Raw genomic sequence first — 24,666 nt, forward strand, 5'->3', positions numbered from 1 at the left:
TCTGGGGGATGTGCTGGACACAATTGTGGAGGATGTGCTCATTTGTTTGTTTTTAGGGTGATATGAACCTCAGGCTGCTGGTGGCCATCTACGAGAGGTGTGTATCAGAGTGGATCTGAATTCTAACTCCATCACTTTTGGCTGGGTGACCTTGGACAAACTGCTCAACAGTTTACAGTTTTCCATTGCATTTACTGTTGTATTGCCTGCAAAATGGGAAGGAAGTAACCACCTCATGTTGTGGGAACAACTGAGTTAATATACGTGAAGTACTTAGAGTAGTGCCTGGCACAAAGAGAGTGGCCAATAAGTATTTGTTGGTTTGATTATATCAATATGTGGGGAGATCCCATCTGAGAACAAGTGAGAGACACAACTCTGATAGTACTGGGGTTCTTAGATCCAGCTGAACCCAAAGCTTTTAACCTGTTACACTTCCCAGTTCCACAGATCAATTAACTTTTTTTTTTTTTTTTCTTTTTAGATGGAGTCTCACTCTGTTGCCCAGGTTGGAGTACAGTGGCACGATCTCGGCTCACTGTAACCTCTGCCTCCTGGGATCAAGTGATTCTCCTGTCTCAGCTTCCCGAGTAGCTGGGACTACAGGTGCACGCCACCATGCCTGGTTAATTTTTGTATTTTCAGTAGAGACCGGGTTTTACCATGTTGGCCAGGCTGGTCTTGAACTCCTGACCTCAGGTGATCTGCCTGCCCCAGTCTCCCAAAGTGCTGGGATTATAGGCATGAGCCACTGCACCTTTCCTTAACTTATTTTTTTTTTTTTTTGGAGATGGAGTCTCGCTCTGTTACCCAGGCTGGAGTGCAGTGGCGTGATCTTGGCTCACCGCAGCCTCCACCTACTGAGTTCAAGAGATTCTCCTGCCTCAATCTCCCCAGTAGCTGGGACTACAGACGCATACCACCACACCCGGCTAATTTTTTGTATTTTTATTAGAGATGGGGTTTCATCATGTTGGCCAGGCTAGTCTCGAACTCCTGACCTCAGGTGATCCACCCACCTTGGCCTCCCAAAGTGCTGGGATTACAGGCGTGAGCCACCGCGCCTGGCCCCAACTTCTTTTTTTACAGCAAGTTTGAGCTGGGTCGCTGTACGTTACAACCCAGAAGATCATAACACTGGTGTGTAGTGGGAACCCAGGAGAAAGAATCCAGTGAGCACCGTCATTTTGCTGTTTGAGTTTGGGCCAGGGCTTTATTTCTCAAGCTTCAGTTTATGTCCGATGGGTGGATAATACATGTCCTTCTTCCCTCTTGTAGCTGCTGTGAGGATCGATGTGTATAACAGATGTGCCTTGAAAACTGTTAAGTGCTAAAAAATAAAACTCACCTACGACTCCTTATAATATATCAAAGAAAATCCTGCTCACTACCTTGGCTTGGGAAGGGCCTTACGCCATGTGGACCCAAGCTACCTTTTTTTTTTTTTTTTTGAGACGGAGTCTCGCTCTGTCGCCTAGGCTGGAGTGCAGTGGCCGGATCTCAGCTCACTGCCAGCTCCGCCGCCCGGGTTTACGTCATACTCCTGCCTCAGCCTCCTGAGTAGCTGGGACTACAGGCGCCCGCCACCTCGCCCGGCTAGTTTTTTGTATTTTTTAGTAGAGACGGGGTTTCACCGTATTAGCCAGGATGGTCTCGATCTCCTGACCTCGTGATCCGCCCATCTCAGCCTCCCAAAGTGCTGGGATTACAGGCTTGAGCCACCGTGCCCGGCCCCCAAGCTACCTTTTTTAAAAAAATTAGAGACAGGGTCTCACTCTGTTGCCCATGCTGGAGTGCAATGGTGCAATCATAGCCCACTGTAGCCTGGAACTCCTGGGCTCAAGTGATTGAACCTGCCTTTCTGGCCTTCTTTCTCACTCGTGCAATCCTCTACTATGTGCAAACACTCTGCTGAAGCTACAGTGGATTTTCTACCATTTCCCAATCTCACCTTTGTGTCTCTGCTCATTTTATGTCCTCTACATGAAATGCCTCTTGGCTCATCTCCATGTATAAACAAAATTCAGGCTGGGCACAGTGGCTCATGCCTATAATCCCAGCACTTTGGGAGGCTGAGGTGGTGGGTTACTTGAGGTCAGGAGTTCGAGACCAGCCTGGTCAACATGATAAAACCTCCCTACCAAAAATACAAAAATTTGTCAGGCGTGGTGGTGGGCACCTGTAATCCCAGCTACTCAGGGGGCCAAGGCAGGAGAATCGCTTGAACCTGGGAGGCAGAGGTTGCAGTGAGCCGAGATCGCGCCACTGCATGCCAGCATGGGTGACAAAGTAAGACTCTGTCTCAAAAAAAAAAAATAAAATAAAATAAAACAAGGCCAAGCGTGGTGGCTCACGCCTATACTCCCAGCATTTTGGGAGGCCGAGGCGGGTGGATCCCTGAGGTCAGGAGTTTGAGACCTAGCCTGGCCAACATGGTGAAACCCCATCTCTACTAAAATACAAAATTAGCTGGGTGTGGTGGTAGGCACCTGTAATCCCAGCTACTTGGGAGGCTGAGGCAGGAGAATCGCTTGAACCTGGGAGGCGGAGGTTGTGGTGAACCGAGATTGCACCATTGCACTCCAGCCTGGGCAATAAGAGCAAAACTTGGTCTCAATAAATAAATAAAATAAAATAAAATAAAAATAAACCTGCCTTACCCAGGTACACTGAGCCAATCAGTGGATGTCTACAGAGTGGGTGAAATAGGATCTGGAAGAATGAAAAGGCAGCTGACACCTGGAGAAACTCACCCAAACCAGCATTTGCTGGAATCACCCAATCTCCTGGCTTCAGCCCGGTCACACTGCTGCCCACTGCTACCACCTGTGCAACACCTTCGTTCCCTCCAACAGCTGGCAGTTCGGGAAGGAGGCCGTAGTTTCCTGAGGAAGAAGAGCATTAAAGGGTCAACCAGTGATGTTTGGGCAGTGAAAGAGTATGGACTTGAGTCCATGCCATCCTAGGCCTGATCTGGGCTCTGCTTTGGACTGTCTGCCTAACCAACCTCTGAGCCTCAGCTTACTTGTCTGTATAGGGGGACGATATTCTTTAGTGTTCATGGTTATTATGAAGATCAGATAACATATGAAATAAAACCAGCATGTCGTAGGCACTTCACAAGGTTTAGTTTACTCCCCACTGCAATCTTCTTCTCAAAATTCCTCACATTCCAGAAAAGGGAGGCCAGACAGGGCTGACACAGCCTGTAGACGGCTCATCTGGAGAACAGCTGCTGCTAATCACAGGCATTTCACACCCACACCTGAGGAGGAATGAAAATGAGGTGGCAGCTGAACAAAAAAGCCAATTAACATAAGCCACAGAAACCAAGGTTACCTTGGATCATATTTATGTCAGATGGATTGATAGGGGCCGCCAGCATCTTCACACGGACATCTGATCCTCCCACAGCAGCTAGCTCCAGGTTCTTGAGTCTAAGCACAAAGCCAAACGGAGATGTTCATGTCATCCAGGCTAGATTGGGTGTTTCGCTCAAATCATCTCCCCAAAGTAGGTCAGGCAACATTTCTGAGCTGCCATGTGTGCCCAGGAATTATGGTTCTGTTATAAAAGAGAGGTACCGTAAGAAATCAACACAGAAGGCTGGGCGCGGTGGCTCATGCCTGTAATCCCAGCACTTTGGAAGGCCGAGACAGGCGGATCACCTGAGGTCAGGAGTTCAAGACCAGCCTGGCCAACATGGCGAAAACCTGTCTCTACTAAAATACAAAAATTAGCCGGGCATGGTGGTGGGTGCCTGTAATCCCAGCCACTCGGGTGGTTGAGGCAGAATAATTGCTTGAATGTGGGAGACAGAGAGTGTAGTGAGCTGAGATTGTGCCATCCATCCTGGGTGACAAAGCAAGACTTTGTCTCAAAAAAAAAAAAAAAAGAAATCAACATAGGATACAGGTTGACTCTCATTAACTGCAAGTGGAAAATCTACAGTGTTTTTCTTTTTTTTTTGTTAAAGACGGAGTCTCACTGTGTCGCCCAGGCTGGAGTGCAATGGCGCAATCTCGGCTCACTGCAACCTTTGCCTCCCGGGTTCAAGCGATTCTCCTGCCTCAGCCTCCCAAGAAGCTGGTACTACAGGTGCTTGCCACCACGCCCAGCTAATTTTTTTTTTTAATTTTTAGTAGAGATGGGGTTTCACTATGTTGGCCAGGCTGGTCGTGAACTCCTGACCTTGTGATCCGCCTGCCTCGGCCTCCTAAAGTGTTGGGATTACAGGTGTGAGCCACTGCGCCTGGCCTTTCAACCCCACTGCCCTCTCTGGGACAGGAAACCTCTGCTGGCCTAGATGAGCCCTGTGTTTCCCAAAACTCGCTTGGTTATAAGAATTACCTGGTATGCTCATGGATATAAATTACCAGGCCTACCTCTGAATTACTGAGCCAGAATCTCCAGATGAGGGCACCCCAAGTAGTTCTTACCAACAGGCATACCTGGGAAACCCCAGGCTAGCTGACATGTCCTCCACCTGTTTGATTTTATTCTTGGTCCTAACATATACAGGGGAGGGGAGATATCTCTGTTAGTTGCGGAGTGTGGGGGTAATGGGGAGATGGCCTGTGTAGTTCACAAAGAACTCCCTGGGTGGCCGTGATTCACTCTGAGTGATGTCCCTTCTGGAGGAGGATTCTAGTCTGGCAGAAAGGACCCTGGGTGGAGGGCTGAGGGTCCTGGGTGTAAAGCTCAACCGCAGGATGCCTGGGTCACCATGGGCAAGTTTCTTCTCTGCTCTAGGCCTCTGTTTCTCCATTTGTAAAACAGAGTTGCAGTAGTGGTTTGAACCTGATCCCCTCTGGGAGCCTCTTCCATGTGAAGTCAGTGGTAAGTCCCTCTGCTCGTGGTGGGTCTTGGACACCACGGTGGCAACATCTTTATCCCACTGAAACTTTGCTTAATGGGCAAAACCTGCAAGAAAGCTTTTGCGGGAGGCCAAGTTGCAATGTGCATGTGTTACTTTGTTATTTCAAAAAAGGTTTTTAAACAAGGAGATCTGCCAACCAGATAGTACTGGTCAGTGTACTAGACCCAAGGGGCCTGTGACTTTTTAATCACCAGTGACTGCTCTCTTTCTTTCTCCACACCCCTAAGATTTCATGTTTGTAATGTTTCCCTCTGCCCAAATGCATTTATTAAGTAATAATTCATTTTTACTTACCCAAGACACATAAAACTGCCAACAAGAGGTTCTTAGCATTAGGCAACAGTATCACCAAACTAAGCCGATGTAATTCCACCTACTTCCTGCAGAAATCTGACCTTTTAATTATACCGCAGGCTTGATCTTGTGGTGAAAGTGTGATTTTCAAGAAATGTTTAATAATAGCTGGGCGTGGTGGCTCACGCCTGTAATCCCAGCACTTTGGGAGGCTGAGGTGGATGCATCACGAGGTCAGGAGGTCGAGACCAGCCTGGTCAACCTAGTGAAACCCCATCTCTACTAAAAATACAAAAATTAGCCAGGTGTGGTGGTGTGTGCCTGTAGTCCCAGCTACTCAATTAAGGAATGTATGTATTTACACATAGCTGGAGGATGGGGAGTCCTTGCAATAGTAATAAGTACTGTTTACTCAGTGCTTACCAGTCAGGCACACCGCTAAGTGCTTTACCTGCCAGCTTTCCTATTATAATAGCTCTCATACTATTGTTCTGCTTTTACAGCTGAGGAACAAAGGCTCTAAGAGGTAAATAACTTGCTCACGGCCACTACAAAGTAGCAAGTGGCTGACCTGATTTGAACCTGGCAGTGTGATCTAGAGAAGCCAGCAGGTAAGGTGCTGACCCCACACCAAGCAGAGGGCAGTGAAATGAGCACAGGCTGGACTGGCTGCAGTTGCCTTATGGGGAGAGGGAGGGAGCGCTAACAGGTGGGCACAAAGCAAGGAGGCATCAGCCCAGATAGTGATGTTTCACTCTCAATGTGTGTATTAAGTCTGCATTCAAAAGAAAAATCCTGCCCAGAGCAAATGGATTTTCGACTAGCTGCCCCTTTATATTATCCACAGCACTTCTCTCCTCCATTCTCACAGATCATCAGAGGTTTTCTGTAAACTGACAAAGTTCATGTGCTCAAGCTGTTTAAAGACGTTTTTTCTACACATTTTCTATACGTTCTTCCTACAGTCCAGAATGTTTCTTCCACAGCTTCTCTATGAAGTGAGGAATTCAACTCACCCTTCAAGGCCCAGTTCAAAGTTTACTTCCCTTAAGACATCTTTCGACCCTCCTCCTAGTCCAGAAAAAAAAAAAAAATCACTTGCTCGGTGCTCCCATTGTACAGAATTATACATCATGCCATTTAAGACTATCTCATACGAGTTTACTAATGTTTAGTTTGTGAAGCCATTTCACACATTTTTGTCAATTCATCAGGAGAAGACATAGGTTCACAATCCCTTTTCCAAAACTCTTGGGGCCATGTATTATCTACATACCCACTGGGGGCTGTTGCAGCACCCTGTGATCAGACACATGAATGTTTCTGCAGCAAAATGTAGGAATACTCATGCTAAGTGAGATGAATAAAGACCACATAAAAACCTCATGTTAGATCAGGTTTCCTTCAAATAAATTATAGAAAAAAACTGTCAGTTTCCAGAGCTTTCAGGATTTTGGAACTGCAGATGCAAATGCAGACTTGGATTCAGGTCTTTCAGACTCTGAGTTCAGAGCTCTTTCTACTTATCACCTAGTTTTGTTAGTCAGAATGTGTGTGTATGTGCTGTCTCCTTGTTAGACTGTGAGCTCCCAGAGGGCAGAGAACTTTTAGTCTCAACTCACTGTTGAATAAATGTTTGGGATCAAACTTTTCTCACTAGTGAGAAAATGTGGCATAAGTGCCAGTCATGGCCAGGCGTGATGGCTCATGCCTGCAATCCAAGCATTTTGGGAGGCCGAGGTGGGTGGATCAATTGAGGTCAGGAGTTGGAGACCAGCCTGGCCAATATGGCGAAACCCTGTCTCTACTAAAAAAAAAAAAAAAAATTCAAAAATTAGCCAGGCGTGGTGGTGTGTTCCTGTAGTTCCAGCTACTTGGGAGGCTGAGGCAGGAGAACTGCTTGAACCTGGGAGGCAGAGGTTGCAACAAGTGGAGATCACACCACTGTACTCCAACCTGGGCGACAAAGTGAGACTCCGTTTCAAAAGAAAAAAAAAGTGCCAGTCATTAAGGAAATCAGGGGCGGGGCCCAAACCAAAGGGCCTTAGCTGTTTGTACTTGCTCTTCCTCTTTCTAGGCTGTTTATGAAAATACTCCTGAAAGATGGGCTCAAATAAAGATGGAGATTATCCTTAAGCGCATTCAGTCTAGGCATACACATCACATATGCAGCGAGACTGCACTTCTTAAAAATCTGAATGACTGTGGTCAAGATGAGAATATAGGTAGATCTCAGTTCACAGATGATGGGTAGAGCACGGATCTGGAGTGAAGCAGGCAGCCTTGGGTTTGAATCCTACCTTGGTCATTTATCAGCTAGATAAACCTCAGAATATTCCCCTATAAAATGGGATAACACGAGAACTCAGTTCACAGGATTAAATGAGTTAATGTATGTAAAGCATTTATGGTAGTACCTACACAGTAGATGCTGAAGAAATGGCATCTGTTATCAGTTGTAGGAATATCCAAAGAAACCTTTGAAACAATTTCCTGGTTATACCTCTGAAAAGAATCAGTGAGTCACTGAAAGGAAGACAGCAACTTTTTGGAAAATTCAAGTAAACGTAATTCAACAAATATTTACTGACAGTCAAAGTGCCAGATACTGTGCCAAGGGGCTTCATGATGAATAAAGGTGGGCATGGTAGCATGCATCTGTAGTCCCAGCTGCTTGGGAGGCTGAGGAAGGAGAGTTGCTCGTGCTCAGGAGTTCAAGGCTATTGTGTACCATCATCACACCTGTGAATGACCACTGCACTCTAGCCTTGGCAACAAGAGACCCTGTCTCAGGAAAAAATAAATAAATAAAACAAATCCCCTTCTCAGGGCCTTGATGGACTGGGAACGCATCCATGGAAACACTGGGAGAAGGGCTGTAACAGAAGGAGGCTTGTGGTGCTAAAGTTGGCTGACAGTGTCCAGCCTGGTGGGAGGAAGAAAACAGAAGATTCGAAAAGGGTTTTTGGAAGAAAGGATACCATAAGTTGAAGGATAAATAGGCATTTACAGGGTGGATGGAGAAAAGACAAAAGGTTTTCCTGCCAGAGGGAATGACAAAGAATCTGACCCAGGAGTAGACCAGGCAACAGGTGTAATATGCATAAGAGCCATGAGAATGGAGAGAAGGATTCAGTAACGTAAAATCTCTTAAATAAGCAACACTAATGTCACTTGGTGACCAGTTCCATGTGGCGGGAGGGAAGGGAAGTCTTTGATGACTTGGACTTTGGCTTGGACAACTGAATGCTGAGCCAGGGAGGAAGGAAGAGTAGATTTGGAGAGGGGACACAGGTGACCTGCAGTATGGATACAGAGCAGAGAGTGCTCAGGGTTAGACATATAGAACTGTGAGTTGGCAGTGGCGTGGCGTCTAGGAGAGTCGAAAAACCTATTCTGGGTGATGTCACTCAACAACGAAATGACAACTTATGTTGATGGCTTACTGAGCTCCAAGTATGCTTAACATTTTATATACATGATGCCGTTCAGTCCTCAAAATGCCTATGTGGAGGGTGGTATCACCCAAATTTAAAGCAGAGGAAACTGAGGCTCAGAGAAATAATTTGCTCAAGAGTCTTGATCTTAAGCTAGACTCCAAAATGCAGGCTGTTGAACACTACACCAGCATTCACTACGCTGTGTGTGCTGAATTTTCCTTGGAGATGCTGTTAGGTATTTCTTTCTTTTTTTTTTTTTTTGAGACAGAGTCTTGCTCTGTCACCCAGGCTGGAGTGTAGTGGTGCGATGTCGGCTCACTGCAAGCTCCGCCTCTCAGGTTCATGCCATTCTCCTGCCACAGCCTCCCCAGCAGCTGGGATTACAGGTGCACACCGCCACGCCTGGCTAAATTTTTTGTATTTTTAGTAGAGACGGGGTTTCACTGTGTTAGCCAGGATGGTCTCGATCTCCTGACCTCGTGATCTGTCCGCCTTGGCCTCCCAAAGTGCTGGGATTACAGGCGTGAGCCACGGCACCTGGCCTTTTCTTTATTTTTTTGAGACAGAGTCTCGCTTTGTCACCCGGACTGGAGTGCTGTGGTGCAATCTCGGCTCACTGCAAGCTCTGCCTCCCAGATTCAAGGAATTCTGCCTCAGCCTCCTGAGTAGCTGGAATTACAGGTGCGTGCCACCATGCCCAGCTAATTTTTTTTTTTCTATTTTTAGTAGAGACAGGGTTTCACCATGTTGGTCAGGCTGGTCTCAAACTCCTGACCTCGTGATCCACCTGCCTTAGCCTCCCAAAATGCTGGGATTACAGGCGTGAGCCACCACGCCTGGCTGTTAGGTATTTCCTGGGATCCAGTTCGTTTGGGAAATGCTGCCTACTAAGCCCCTTTTCTAAGATTCTGACTACACGTTAGTCATAAAGGCTCTGAGAAGTCCCCAAATAAAGAAACCCATGTGGCCTGTGTCACCCAGAGCTTTCCAGATTTAACACGGGCTGGGAACACTACAATATTTTCACAGTGCAGCCTGCCCCAAACAGCAGTTTGAGAAACCATGCTCTGGGCCCCTGGTTCTCTTCTTTGTCTTCTGGGAAGCCAGCAGCTCTGTCATTTGAGATTCACCGAAGTGGGAGGAAGGAGAGTGAAGAGGGCCAAGCAGGGGTGAGGGTCTAGGAGATGGGAAGTTAAGTTGAAGCTACAAACACAGGTGGATGGTGGCGGGGGCTGGCCCCACACTTGCTGCAAGCCTGGGGGTCAGGGGGTCCAGCTGCCACTCACCAGGGAGGCCAGCCTTGGCCTGCCCCAGGGAATGCCATCAATACCACACACACACTGCTGTTCCCGCAGACAGTGCTAACCACGTCGTCAAGGATACCATTCTGCTGAGACAGGAGGGAAAACAGGGACCAAGTCTGAATTCCAAGAGTTAAACCTCTAGTGTAATGACAGCAATTTCTTCCCCGTTCTTAAAAAAAAAAAAACTCACTAAAGGAAACAGTGGCTATGTTTTGGAGTACAAATGAGGCACCCAACCCAGCCTGGCTAGATCTCAAATTGCTTCCCCCATACCGTTCACGTCCTCCCTCTGTGAGTGTAATGGCGCCATGCAACTTGAGGGGATGCCACTGTCCTCAATCAACAGATCCCAGCCTGGATAAGGTCACAATGGCTCCTTTGAGGCCAAGGCTGTACACCTGTGATGCCATACGAAGTACAAGGGAGACAAAAGCAGGCAGAAGAAAGAGCCTTTTGAGAGGGGGGAAAAGAGGCCAGTGCCCCGGAGACTGGCACAGTTATACTTGCTGTGTAAGGTGGGCATTAGCTAGCTCTGCTGAGATATCTTTCCTGCGTTCCACATTTAATTAGCAATCATTTGTACTTATCTTTCATCTTTTACTCAATCACATCAAATGGTCAATATCATTTCGAGCAGGAAGAACAGGTAGGGAGAAATTGTCACTGGCCAGAGACTTTGTCATCTACTCAGTACAGAACCAAGAACGTTTGTGTCATCACAGGGCACTGGGTGAATGTAACTGACCCTCATGTGGTCCTCCCCAGTCTATCTGCGGTCCCCTGGTCACCAAGCTGCCTTCTGTGATTCAGTGAAATGCCTGGTGTGCTAGGTACATTGTTCTGGGATTTGACTAATAATTAATAACCAGGGCACAACTAGGCAATTGTAAAGGAATGAAGTTCCTCAGCTCACAGCTTGTAAGGGCCTGGCTCCCTGGGAAATGAGGGAGTCCTGGGCTCTCAGGGAGAGCTCCTTTACCTGAGCAAAGCTCCTTTGTTCCATGTGGTTTGGTGTGCTGGACACAACCACACCCTCCCTGCACCTCTTACGGCTTCCAGGACTCCCACCATTCAGGACTCATTTTTCGGCTCTTTAGCACAATCATTTTGAACTGAAGGTATCAGAAACTTAGGGCAACTTCTGGAAGTTTCTACCCAGTTAGCAAAGAAACCTTCTCAATCCCCTACTTTCCCTAAACTAAGAGGACCAGAAAGTCTGCGGGCCCCATGAGATTCTACATCTGCCGACACTCCACTACAAGGGAGTTGCAGTGTCTGTCACTCAGCTTGCACAGTCCCTGCCTGCCTGCAAGCTGCTTGGATCTCTTTGACAGGTAAAAACACAACCATGCAGCTCCCGTCTGGCTGGAGGCTGGGAGGGCTATTGATTGTGTAACCAACCAAGGGCCAAGGGAGGGTCCCTGGTGAAATCTTGTGCCCAGGATCCCAGATTTCAAGTCAAACCATTGCTCCCTGGAGGCTGCTGGAACAACCACTGGTGAGCACGCAGTCAATGCCTGCGTTACTTTCATAGAATTGTCAGAGCTGGACAACTGTTGGAGCAAAGAGGATTCACGTCTCATGATAATTTCCATGGCTGCAGTGTTATGCTGAGAAGGATGTTGAGGGCCCATTTTGTCTTGGCAGGAAGAGTGTTGTCTGGGGAGAATGTGATAAAGAGGAGTGTACGTTTTGAGGTCTATAGAAAGGAGCTGTGAAGGTCTGCGTGGGGACAGCACACATACCCGTATTTACCACTGCTGACCTTGGTCACTCTTCATTTTATCAAGGAGTAACTGAAGATAATTGGAGACTAACGTGATTTCCTTACTGCCATAATTGGTGGCAGAGGTGGGACTGGAACACAGGCAAGAAACATCCCAAGTCACAGGTTCACCTTGTGTCATCTTTGCTTTTTCTTCTCTAAAATGAAGACCCCTCCCACCTCACCCAGGGTGGGAAAGGCCAGTTCATCCCAGAGAGCTGCTAGGACAGGGCAAGAGACAACTTGGAGTGGCACCGAGGGGCAGCTTTCCTCCTGGACTCTCTGGATGGAGGGAAAACCCCAGTCTTTTGTGTAATTCCTAGGGGGTGTGCCTGCAGCTTTCACCTTCAGCGGCAACAATGAGAAAATCAGGGTAGCAGGGCTTGGCCTTAAACTCCATAGCCTAGTCTGAAGGCCCGATGGAAGGTAATGTACGAGTTATAGAATGTGGAATCTGCTTAGGCTTGAGCCCTGTGATCTGAGGGTAGTCCCTTCTGAGCTGGTTTCAGCAGACACCTTTCTCACAGGATTACATATGAGTGCACAGTGGGCAGTCAACAAATACGGACTGATCAGACACACCATGTTTTCTCTGCCCTCGGGGTCTTTGCACATGTAGGTTCCTCTGCTTGGGACGTTTTTCCACTTTCCTCATATACTGCTCACTGGATCTCTGGGGCACTCAGTTTACACCCTGTCTCTTCAGAGAAGACTCTGACTACCCCGAGGGGGTTAGGCACCCCTCTTCTGGGTGACCACAGCACTCTGAACATATCCCATCACAGCATTTACACCACTGGACGTTGGTGGTCTTTCTACTGGACTAGGCTGTGAGGCTCTGAGGGCAATGACCACAACAGATTCAACTCTGTACCCTCAGTGGCTTGCACTCAGTAAACTCTCAAAGAATACATGCTGGCCAACTTACTACATCCATGCCTTCTGTTCCCACTCCATTCATGGCCACAACAAAGGGCTCTAAACAGAGCACCAAACCCAGAATGCGATTTTTTTTCCAAAGTACTAAAATTTGGGTTTAACAATCAAGTCACCTGCAGTTTTGCTTTATATTAACCGTAAAAAGAAGAAATTCCTGAGAGTAAACAGTGCCCTATAGTGAGAATGGATAGCCTGGGGCCCCACCACCTGCTCCTCCAAAGTCCATCTGGCTTAAGACAGAATGGAGAGGCTGGATGCAGTGGCTCACACCTGTAATCCCAGCACTTTGGGAGGCTGAGGTGGGCAGATCACCTGAGGTCAGGAGTTCAAGACCAGCCTGGCCAACATGGCGAAACCCCGTCTCTACTAAAAATAAAAAAAATTAGCTGGGCATGGTGGCACGCACCTGTAATCCCAGCTACTCAGGAGGCTGAGGCAGGAGAATCACTTGAACTTGGGAGGTGGAGGTTGCAGTGAGCCAAGATCGCACCACTGCACTCCAGCCTGGGGGACAGAGCCAGACTCTATCTCAAAAAAGAAACAAAAACAAAAAGACAGAATGGGTATATGTCCACGGGTTTTCTAGCTCATTTTCATTCTTGTACTAGCAGCAGGCAGGTGAGAAAGCCAAGATGATCAGGATGCTGTTTTACAAAAGTCTCGGGATCCTGAAAAGGGGAAGAGACAGACAATGGTATTTCTAAAGTTTCCCAAGGTTGGAGCTGCCCTTTCTATAGCATAGGAACTTGGGGTTACCTGAATGACCTACAATAGCTTTTTCCCAATTTTATAGTCCATCACATTCTCAAAAATCATTTGAGACCTTGGGAGGTTGAGGCAGGAGGATCGCTTGAGCTCAGGCGTTTGAGATCATCTTGGGCAACATGGTGAAACCCCATCTATATATTTTATTTAATATATTTTTTAAAGTTTATTTAAAAAATCATTTGAGGTGACTGCCATTGTTTCCTCAGGCCTATGTCTATATCAAGGGCTTTTAATAAAGAAGGGGCATCCTAGCTGTATGATCTTGGATAAGTGCCTTTCAATCTACTTGAGCTTCAATTTCGTTATCTGTAAAGTAGAAGTAATAATAATCAAACTGGATTGCTGTGATTTTAAAACCCCATAATATATAGGCAGCATTTATAAAGCCCAATGCTTGCTATACAGCTTTTCAATAAATGAAAGCTGTTTTCACCAGAAGATCCAGAGAATGGTAAAGTTCTGAGGGGACTTTCAGGAAAAAAAGAAGGCAAGAGAAGAACTAAAGGTTTCTGGGAACTATCTTTTTTTTTTTTTTTTTTTTTGAGACAGAATCTCACTCTGTCGCCGAGGTTGGAGTGCAGTGGTGCTATCTCAGCTCACTGTAACCTCCGCCTCCTGGGTTCAAGCGATTCTCCTGCCTCAGTCTCCCAAGTAGCTAGGATTACAGGCACGCACCACTGTGCCCGGCTAATTTTTGTATTTTTAGTAGAGACAGGGTTTTGATACGTTGGTCTCGAACTCCTGACCTCTGGTGATCTGCCCACCTCAGCCTCCCAAAGTTCTGGGATTACAGGCATGAGCCACCATGCATGGCCCCTGGGTTTCTGGGAACTATCTGGTAGGGAATCTAGAACTCTGCACAAGGGACAGTGGCTATGGAGAACTCTGAAATTTCTCGAATGTTTGTCATTCTTCTGCACAGTCTTTACTTAGATCCGCAGTTTAATCTTTTAAATAAAAAAGGCCCAAATACTTATTTAGGGGATCCCATTTTGGAAGAAAGGGAAAGAAATTAAGCAACAGGGCAAAATGGCTTAGGAGAGAACAGCTGCAATGTTTGGAGGCCAACAGGAATGAAAACAGGGACGTGAGAACAGGAGAAACCTGGAGGCCTCCTTTTGAGAAGTCAGACCTCAGCAGGCTGTTCCTCATTCCTTCCCTCCTGCTTGCAGAGGTGTGGCCCACAGCGCAAGCATCACAAACCACACTAGGTCTGAGAATGCTCTGTTCAGACTCTAGGTAGTCCCATGACCCGTACCTGGTGTAACCTGACCCAGACACCTAGTTACTAGGATGTGTAAAGGACACCTGATTCTTTCTGTGACAGTGTGGTTACCCTAAACCTCGAAGACATGACTACAAAGAGAATCCCAGTCTCTGGATTCAGTCCATATGAGAACAAGTAAAGCCGCCTGAATCTGGGTCAGAAAGGAAAGTTGCCCTTCTGGAGCACGGGGAGAATTACTGCTTGTCTGACAATCTATCCACAGGGCAGTGGTTCTCAAGCCTGGCCTGAGCAGCAGAGATACCTGGAGAGCTTTGAAAAAAACAGATGCTCCAAGCCAGCACAGACCTACTAAGTACCTCAGGAGTGGGGCCTAGGAATATGTACGGTAGTTTCTAAAAGCACTACAGGTCAAGCTGGGTGTGGTGGTACACACCTGCAATCCCTGCTACTCAGGAGGCTGAGGCAGGAGGATCCCTTGAGCCCAGGAGTTCAAGACCAGCCTGGGCAATATGGCTTGATCTCATCTCAAAATAAATAAATAAATATATAAAAAATAAAAGCTGTCTGATATTTTATGTGGGCAAATACAAAAAATAAAAGCACTACAAATGGTGACTGTGCTGTGAAGCCAAAGTTGAATATAATGCTTTGTGGAAGTATCTTTTTTTTTTCTTTTTGAGAGGAAGTCTTGCTCTGTCATCCAGGCTAAAGTTCAATGGTGCGATCTTGGCTCACTGCAACCTCTGCCTCCCGGTTCAGGCAATTCTCCTGCCTCAGTCTCCCGAGTAGCTGGGACTACAGGCGTGCACCACTGTACCCAGCTAATTTTTGTATTTTTAGTAGAGACAGGGTTTCGCCATGATCTGCCCACGTCAGCCTCCCAAAGTGCAGGGATTACAGGCATGAGCCACGGCACCCGGCCGGAAGTATCATGTTTTGAACTAGAGGGAAATTACTGAAGTTCCACAGAAGGAAATAATAGAAGCTGTCTTTTTATTTATTTATTTATTTCCCAAGTGGCATCTGCAAACAGACCAGTCTGTTTCAGCTTCTTTGGCTCTCCAAGAGGAGGGAATCAATTAGGAGGCAACTGCATTCAGCTGAACTTTCCCAGGCCTTCCTCATCACCACAGCAGAACTTAATAAAAGGTGCACTTTTTCCGGAAATTTAGATTTAGATTGAACTAACATTTTAGGAGCATCTGTTCTGTAGCAGGTCCTGCTGCAGACACAAACTACAAGTCCGTGGGAGAGACACTATGTTGTTCTCATTTGGTGTACGTTCCTGGAAATGGAGGAGTGCTCATCAGAGCTGTACCAGTTCCTTACAACACAGTCCTTAGTGAGGCGTCTTCCCTGACACAACGCTTTATTACCTGCGATCAACATACAATTTGGAGTTTACTGACTGATGTGTCTTCTTGACATTCTTTTCAATTTCTGTAATGCTGGACGTGGCTAGGCTGATTGCATGACCTTGAATTTATCTGAGGCTTATCCTCACAACCTGTCAAAACATCTAGCTTGAATTTTTTTTTTTTTTGAGACGGAGTCTCACTCTGTCACCCAGGCTGGAGTGCAGTGGTGCAATCTCGGCTCACTGCAACCTCTGCCTCCTCGGTTCAAGTGATTCTCCTGCCTCAGCCTCCTGAGCAGCGGCGACTACAGGCACCCACCACCAAGCCCGGCTAATTTTTTTGTATTTTTAGTAGAGATGGGGTTTCGCCACGTTGGCCAGACTGGTCTAGAACTCGTGACCTCAGGTGATCCACCCGCCTCAGCCTCCCTAAGTGCTGGGATTACAGGTGTGAGCCACCGTGACCAGCTCTAGCCCGAATTTTAACCATTAAAGTAATGCCACATTTGCCTATCCTTTGGAAAATAATCAGACTATTTGCTGGGAATCAAAGAGTTAAAAAGAAGGTACTGCACAAGAGTATGCAGGTGTTCTTTGGTGGAGAGCACTGCACAGATCTTAGCTGATTACCACTATGAACTTTGTCTGTACTGTCTCCATTTTTAAAGATGATGAAACCAAGGCTCAGAGAACCTCAGTAACTTGCCAAATGCAAAGCTAGGACAAGGATTTGCAAGTATTCTGATTCTCAGACCTGTGCTTTTGCCTTAGCTCCACTTCAGTGGCCCGATAGCCCTTCTGAATGGCTATTTATGTGCAGATTTGTAATGGTTGGCAACTGACATACTGTTTTTATCAACCACATGCAAAAAGCATGAAATAAGATCCAACAGAATTTTAGGAAGACAAAGTCATAAAAGTAACGAGAGGCTGAGTGACTTCTCTAAGACCAAACAGCTAGTAAGAGGTTGAGCCTGTATTTGACCAAACATAGATACTTGGGTCTGTATGGCACCAAAGCAGCTCTTTTTTTATAAGCCAAGATGCATATAAGGTGGAGTGGAGAGAAACTTACATGAGTTTGGAATCAGAAGCCATGGATTCCAGTCCCGTTCCAATCACTTATTAGCGATATCACTCTGGGTAAGTCCCCTGCCCTCTGGAAACAATGGTCTATGACCTACTCTTTACTGACAAGTGAAGATCCAAATGGACGTAAAAGTATTCTGAAAACTTCTTCCAAAAAATCATAATAGAAGAGTAAGAACTCAGGCAGGTCAGTCAGTCAGACATAGGTTTAAATTCCGACTGTCGCTGACTGGCTGTGTGACCTTGGACGAGTGATTTTACCTCTTCTGCCTCAGTTTTCATCTGCAAAATGGGGATAAATCAAGTAACTACCCCAAAACACTGTTGTGACAATTAAATGGGAGCATTCATTTAAACAAGCGATTGCCTGACACAATACTCGATCAATAAACATCAGCCATTCATACCCTGATAATTGCTTCTCGGGTCTTCAGCTACCTTTAAGTACGGTCTTTCTGAACTACCCAAAGCGCCCTGGGCTTCGGCTTCGTCTTGCTATTCTCTGCCCCCTTCCTCGGACCCTGTCCCTCTCTTCCCAGTCGACAGCTCGTCTTAAAGCCCTCCAGAAACCCCAGTCCCCTTCCCCGGTTTCGGCGCTGTCTCTTACTCGACGACCTTGGCTGGATCCCCGTGGTGCCCATAGACAAGCGCCCGGACCCGGGCAGGCTCGGCGGATGCGGAGTAGGAGGAGGCGGCAGGTCCGTGACAGCCAGAAGCTGGGAGCAGCCCCCGCCACTGCCGGGCGGCGGTTCGCACCCGCCACAGCTTGCTGCAGACCCACATGCTCCCTCCAACCAACACAGAGCCTGACGCCCCCGGCTACGTCATCTTCCAGCGACTGCGCGCCTGCGCCCCGCCCCGCCCCGCCGGGTGACCACTCCCGAACGCTCCCTTTGAAGGGCGTTTCCTTCCTCCGCTGCCCACGTGGTGGCGCCTCGTTACAGTGCGTGTGAGTCCGGGGGTGCGGAGCTTGCGAGGCCGCCAAAGCTGCTCTCTCAACAAGGAGAGTCTGGGGCTGGCCTATATCCCTGTCTACACCCTGCAGTTTGGTGTTTGATTTGGAGGAAATCATTTACTCTCCCTGGCCTCAGTTTACCCTTCTCCACATAATATATTGAGTGTTCACCGAGCCAGGCTCTTTAAGGTATTATCTAATTTAATCTCCACTACCATGTAACGGCAGAGGGAGGCCAAGCTTACTTCCCTACACTGAGGAGAGTACAGGAAAGCTGCTGTGGAGGCAGGAATACGGGGCTTGGAGTTAGAAAACTTAGGTTCAAATCCTAGCCCTGCCACTTCCTAGCTTGGCCACCATGGGCAAGTGAAACTCTGAACGCATTGTAAAAAACTCTGTTCAGATATAAGACAGGAATCACAAGGAGAAAGGCCCTCTCTCAAAATGCTCACAGTGTAGAAAGGGATTAAGTGGAACACTGGAAATGCTTGTAAAAAGGTGTAGCCCCATGAAGGATCTAGTCTTATTTTTGGTGTAGGGAAGACATGAACATTACTAAAACCCCAGATGAGCTGTGGCTCGTGCCAGAGTGCAATGCTGTAGTCTGAAGAGAGGTGCTCTGGGATGGAGTGGGGTGAAGTGGGGGCTCTTGGAGGAGGTGCTGTTGGAGCCAGCCCTGTGATTCAAAATCTTCTGTGTGCATAAAAATAATCCGAGGTCCCATCTTAGACCTACTGAATTAGAATCTTGCGGATGGGGGTTCCAGGAATCTACATCCTTACAAGCTCCCAAGAATATTCTGATGCAGGTGTCCCAGGAAACAGGTTTTAAGATACTGAGCCAGGGCTTTGAAGGATAAGGAAGAGTTCCTTTCTCTGGATTTTATTGACTTGAAGCTTGCCATCTCCAAGCCTTTCCTCTGAGGAAGAGAGCACAGCAAAGTGCTGTGAGCTAGATTCGGACAAACCTGGCTTTGTGTCCTAGCTCTGTCATTTTCCAGTCATTTGATTTCGGACAAGCCTTGATTTCACCAGGCCTCTCTGTGTCTTCATTTCCTTATTCTTAAAATGGAAGGAATACTAGTTATCTGTTTCAAGATAGTTGTGAGGGTCAAGTGAGATATTATCCACCTGAAGCATTTCGTACAATGCTTGGCACATGGAAGCATTTGATAAACATTATCGGGGGTTATTGTGATTAAATGAGAAATATCACACATAAAACTCTCAGACTAGGGTCTGGCTCATGGTTTGTGCTCACTAAATATCTGTACTTGTTTTGATTATTAGAGAAAGTTGGTGTCCCATTGTGGGGGAAAGACTTGGCCCCACATTTATGGGCCAGCACACACACGATGACCAGTCCTGCTTATCCTTTTCCCCAGTGACACATAGGCCTATTTGAGCTGGGAAGTACAACATAACCTTCTGTTGTAAGACTCCCTAGGTGACACTGAGATGTCGACATTCTCTTTTTCACCAAACTGGCTCCTCTGAATTTCTGGGAAGCCCAGTTAGGAAGCCTGAAGAATCATCCAGCAAGTCCTCCTCCTTGGGGCTGGACTGTAGCCTCCTATGCATCCCAATAGCCCTCACTTTTAGTCTAGGCTATCTGGGTTCTTGCAGGGGCATAGTTTGAGGACTATTGACTGAGGGGTTCAAGTCCGATTTCCTGGCCTTGCATTCAAGATTCTTTGCACTCTGACTCCTACGCTGTGTTTCCAGCTTCATCTTCTCCTGCTGGACCATGCATAGCCTGTGATCCAGCTGCATTTGATACCCATCTTCCCCAGTGTGTCTCATGCCTTTTTTCAGGCCACTCCTTCTGCCTGAAATGCTCTTCCCTGCCTTGAAAACTCCAGGTTCAGATGTCATTTCTTTGATGTTTCACAACTCCCTAGGTCATCTGCTGCTGCCTTTGTGTTTTCTCTGGAGCTGTGTTATGGCCTTTAGTACATCGTCTCTTATTTATTCCGTGCTCCAGGCAAGAGTGGAGCCATGTTTGGTTTATCTCTATGACACCAGCACCCGATATGAACCTGGCACAGGGTAGGTGTCATAAATATTCCATGAATTGCAGGTAATTGAATTTCCTCATGGCCTAGAACTGTCTGTGGTGCCATCTCCTTTTCCTTAGATTTGGGCTGGTCACTCTGGGCCAGGAATTTCCTTCTTCTTTCAAGGATGATAGAAGTTTGTGGGTTTTTATTTTTTTTTTTGAGACAGAGTTTCACTCTTGTCGCCCAGGCTGGAGTGCAATGGGATGATCTTGGCTCACCGCAACCTCCACTTCCCAGGTTCAAGCAATTCTCCTGCCTCAGCCTCCCGAGTAGCTGGGATTACAGGTGCCCGCAAGTACGTCCGGCTAATTTTTGTATTTATTTATTTATTTTTTAGTAGAGACAGGGTTTCACCATGTTAGTCAGGCTGGTCTCAAACTCCTGACCTCGCCTCTGCCTCCCAAAATGCTGGGATTACAGGCATGAGCCACTGTGCCCGGCCGAAGTTTGTGGTCTTTTTAAAGTAAAGCAGAGTGTCCTCTTCTCATCTGTCTAACTGTTTCTTGTGTTCTCTTTCTCCCTCCATTATAGTCTCTGCCGTTTTCCCCTGCGCAAAGAGCAAAGGAATGTGGAATCAGTCAGATCTGGGTTCAAACCTGGGGCCCACCCTCCTTTTACTAGCTGTGTGATCTTGGGCAAGTGTCATATGCTCTCTGAACCTCAGTTTCCACACCTGTAAAATGGGATCACTGGTAAAACTCTGGTTATGAGGCTCCCTCAAGAGTCCTCTGCAAACAGCACCCTTGGTTGTTTCTTCTGTTCACTGGTTTTCTCTCTTTGAGTTTCCTTTTCTGGATGGGCCCCTCTGGCTCCTCTCTGCTCCAGCATCTTTATATCTTAGTTTCTTCCCTAAGGTTTCCCCTTGATTTCTTCTTGCTTCTGCCTCCCTCTCCCTATTTAATTATCTGTGTCTGATTCTTGCCTGCTCTGTGTCTTTTGGTCCCTTTCCTAATTCAGCGTGGAGCTCATCAGCTCTCACAAGAGAGGAGACGAAGAGCCCAGGAACTCTCCGCTCAACTCTACCTCCTCCAGCCCCAGGGCAGCTTCAAGGTGTGCCTATCTCAGCATGAAGCCAGCTAGGAGAGGGGGCAGGGCACGGAGAGGGCCTACATATACCTTGAACTCCTACACTCTGTTCAGTGTCACTGCCCAGGGATCAGACCCATCTGCCTATGACTTTCCCTACTTCAGCAGTCTTTATAGCTGGAGCTGTTAAAACAAAACAAAACAAAACAAAACAGAACCCAGAGATCAGAACTTATTACTCCTTATTACTCTTCTGCTTAATTACTCCACTTCAGTGGCCACTCGTTGCTCTTAGGGTTGAACCTCAAGCCCCTTCCTTGCTCATAGTTTCTTGCCTGACTTACAGACCCTGCTGACTTGTTCAGCTGCACCTGGTTCCCTTCTGCCCCCGACTTGCTCCATGCCAGCTGCCTGGCTTCCTTGCAGCTGCTTGTACCCACCAGCTCCTGCCTTTGCACAGGCCCCTCTGACTGCAATGTTCCTCCCCACTGATTTGCATGAGGTTGTCTCCCTCTCATACTTCAGGTCTCCGTTCAAATGGTACCATGTCACTTCTACAGCAAAGCCCTCTTGGACCACTTATTTAAAGGAGATGCCCCTTCCCTATCTTCTTTATCATTATACTCCCTCGTTTCCTTTAGCATGCATATATTAGATGGTAATGATATATTTATGTACATGTTTGCTGTTGGGCTCTCCCACTAGAATGTAAGCTTCATGAAGGCTAGGACCATTTCCCTTTCATTCATTCCATCCATTCAGTATTTACTGAGCATCAGTTACATGCCAGAGGCCGGACGCAGTGGCTCATGCCTGTAATTCTAGCACTTTGGGAGGCGGAGGCAGGTGGATCACCTGAGGTCAGGAGTTCCAGACCACCCTGGCCAATATGGTGAAACCCTGTCGCTAATCAAAATACAAAAATTAGCCAGGCGTGGTGGTGGCTGCCTGTAATCCCAGTTACTTGCGAGGCTGAGGCAGGAGAATCGTATGAGTCTGGGAGACGGAGGTTGCAGTGAGCCAAGACCGCGCCATTGCACTCCAGCCTGGGCAACAAGAGTGAAACTCCATCTCGAAATAAAATAAAATAAAATAAAATAAAGTAAAATAAAATAAATGCCAGATACTGGGCACTGAAATACAAGATGAGTCTTTTCCCAAGGGAGCTTATTTCTAGAGGTGGAGACAGATAATGTATTCATCATATAGCCCATGCTCTGTCTGAGATTGCAACAATTCCCCTTCCCTTCCCTGTCCCCCCACCACCCTCAAATTTCCTGGTATATGAGACAGTGATAAGGGACATACACCAGAGGGTTCGCTTTTTTTTTTTTTTAGTTGTTTACTCTTCTTGTTTTCCCACTGGAATGTAAGATCCATGAGAGTAGCGAATTTTTGTCTGTTTTATATCTCTACCGTAGCCTGTAGTAATTGTTGAATAAATGAATAGACCCCAGTAAATATTTGTTGAATGAATAGGTGTCTGGATGGGAGGCAGGTCTCAGCCCCTATTTATTTCAAACCAAACAACCTTGATTCAAATCTTGGTGCTGTCAAATACTGTTGCATAACAGTATCTATGCAATATAATTGTTGCATACCTAATATATGATGATTAAATGAGTCCATGTGGGTAAAATACATAGAAGGTACCTGGTCTTAAATAGTAATGAGCAACGAGTTTGCAGATCATAGTGCAAGGGCTTGTTCTGCGTAGAGGCCCAAATATATTTAACCTGTGTAGCCTGAGGCTAGAGTAGGACCAGTGAGGGTTAGTGAGGGTGGTAGACTTGCACGTCTTGAAACGATAAACTTTCTAAAAGCCGGCGTTTCCAAAGCCCCAACAACCGCTCTTGGCAGGTGATGAGCGCCCTGTTCCTGGCGGTATGTAGAACACGCTTTTGAAGGAGCCAAGGTAGAAGGGATTCAGGCATCGGATGGGACAGAGGCCGGGTGTCCCTGGGTCACTGTCCCTGAGAGCGCTGTACGGGAGCTAGGCGTGGGCCATGAGCGTGCTCGCCGGGCAGTGTTGGTGCCCGGTCTGTGGAGAGGTCCGTGGGCGTCCAGGCCCAGCCGCGGGGCCTCATGGCGGGGAGGATGCGGGAGCGGGGGAGGGGCGCGCCGGGGCTAGCGTATGACGCGCGCCCGCCAGCCTGCCAGCACCGCCGCGGCCAGAGGGAGCAGGCGCGCGAGACTCGCCGAACCGACGGCCGGGCCTCGAGAACGTCCAGCGCCCCACTTGACTCCGCTCCACCAGCCTCTTAGCCGCTCCGCTCCAGCTAGGGCTCCGGCTCGCCTCTGGCTGGGCTCGGGCTCCGGCGGCGGCGTTCCCCGCGCCGGGCCCCGGGACGGGCGGCGGCGCTCCAACCATGGGCAGTGCCCAGGCGCTGGTGCTGGCGCTCACCTTCCAGCTCTGCGCGCCGGAGACCGAGACTCCGGCAGGTAAGCGCGCGGCGGCCGGACCGAGCCTGCCCCGCCGAGCCTCGGGGCCCGTGGCGTAGCTCGGAAGAAAGTGTGAGTGTTGAGTGACCGGGCGTTACGATCGTGCTCCCTGTGTGTGTCTGAGCCTAGGATGGGCGATTGTGTGCCCGGGATGTTGCGTGACTGCGAATGTTGTGTGTCCGTGAGTTCTGTGCGCAAGAAAAGGTGATGTGTGTCTGCGAGTATGTTGGGGTGAATGTTGTGTGCATCGAGGCATTGGGTGTGCGCTGAGTGTCTTGTAGGTCTGCCAGTGTGTAGTGTTTGTGTGGCCAAGTGGGTTGTGTGTGTGTATGTATCTGAGTTTGGTTGTATCGCGGGAGTTGTATCTGCTAGTGTGTTGCATTTGTTTGTATTTTGCATGCAGTGGCTGGGAGTGCTGTTTGTTTTGTGTCTGAGAATGGGTTGTGTGTTTGTGTTATGCCTGTGGCCGGGGGTGCTCTCTGGATCCCGCCTGAGTGTGGATCCGGGAACGCGTGTGTGGCGTGTGTGCTTTTGAGATCCGTGTACATGTGTGAAGGCGTGGGAACGGGTCCGGAACGTGTGTGTCCGTGCGCTGTGTACGTGTGGAAAGTGCCTGGGGTATATGGTGTGTGCCGCCGGGGGCCGCGTGGGTCCGAGTGAATGCCAAGTGTGCTGGGAATGCGTGTGTGGGAGCGAGTCTGGAGCGGATGTGAGTGTGAGCGAATGTGTTCGTGTGTGCTGGCTGCGCGTCCAGGAATGTTGCGAGTGTGGAGCGCGCCTGGGCCGCGGCTGCGAGTGTGCCCTGGGCCCGGGGCCGCCCGAGGGGGCGGTGGCAGGACGTGTGTGCGCGCGTGTGCGTGTGCGCGTGTGTGGCGCGCTGGGCCGGAACAAGTTGTCGCGGCGGCGCCCCCTGGGCAGCCCGGGTCGGGCAGGGCCCGAGGCTCAGTGGAGGACCGGGCCCCGCAGCCGCCGCCTCGGGCATGTCGGACTGTTTGTTGTTTCGCAAGTTCCGCGCGGCGCTGGCGGGCTGCTGATCCGAGGCGGCGCCTGGGCTGCGGGGCGCCCGGGCTAGCGGGGGCCAGGCGAGGGGCCGGCGGGCGGAGAGGGGAGGGCCAGGCCAG

At 48.3% G+C, this 24,666-nt stretch overlaps 2 protein-coding genes across 3 annotated transcripts in view; one reads left to right on the forward strand and one right to left on the reverse strand.

Annotated features, from left to right (window-relative positions):
• MECR (mitochondrial trans-2-enoyl-CoA reductase) overlaps positions 1–17,899 on the reverse strand; it is a 37,519-nt gene extending 19,620 nt beyond the window's left edge. Inside the window, exons 1-3 of one of the 2 annotated variants that reach the window (XM_017872705.1) lie at positions 17,671–17,899; positions 3,340–3,437; positions 2,754–2,885 (exon numbers count right to left, since the gene is read on the reverse strand). In XM_017872705.1, the coding sequence (XP_017728194.1) occupies positions 2,754–2,885; positions 3,340–3,437; positions 17,671–17,846 (406 nt within the window). In that variant the 5' untranslated portion in view covers positions 17,847–17,899. Of the gene's footprint in view, positions 1–2,753; positions 2,886–3,339; positions 3,438–6,189; positions 6,245–17,670 lie in introns of those variants that run through there. The other variant, XM_017872706.1, reaches the window with a different exon arrangement.
• Positions 17,900–23,374: 5,475 nt separating this feature from the next.
• PTPRU (protein tyrosine phosphatase receptor type U) overlaps positions 23,375–24,666 on the forward strand; it is a 90,275-nt gene continuing 88,983 nt past the window's right edge. Inside the window, 1 exon segment of the mRNA XM_017872707.1 lies at positions 23,375–23,545. Within this exon segment, the coding sequence (XP_017728196.1) occupies positions 23,473–23,545 (73 nt within the window). The 5' untranslated portion in view covers positions 23,375–23,472.

Source organism: Rhinopithecus bieti, unplaced genomic scaffold (genome assembly GCF_001698545.2).
Source record: "Rhinopithecus bieti isolate Rb0 unplaced genomic scaffold, ASM169854v2 scaffold_7649, whole genome shotgun sequence".
NCBI lineage: Eukaryota > Metazoa > Chordata > Mammalia > Primates > Cercopithecidae > Rhinopithecus > Rhinopithecus bieti.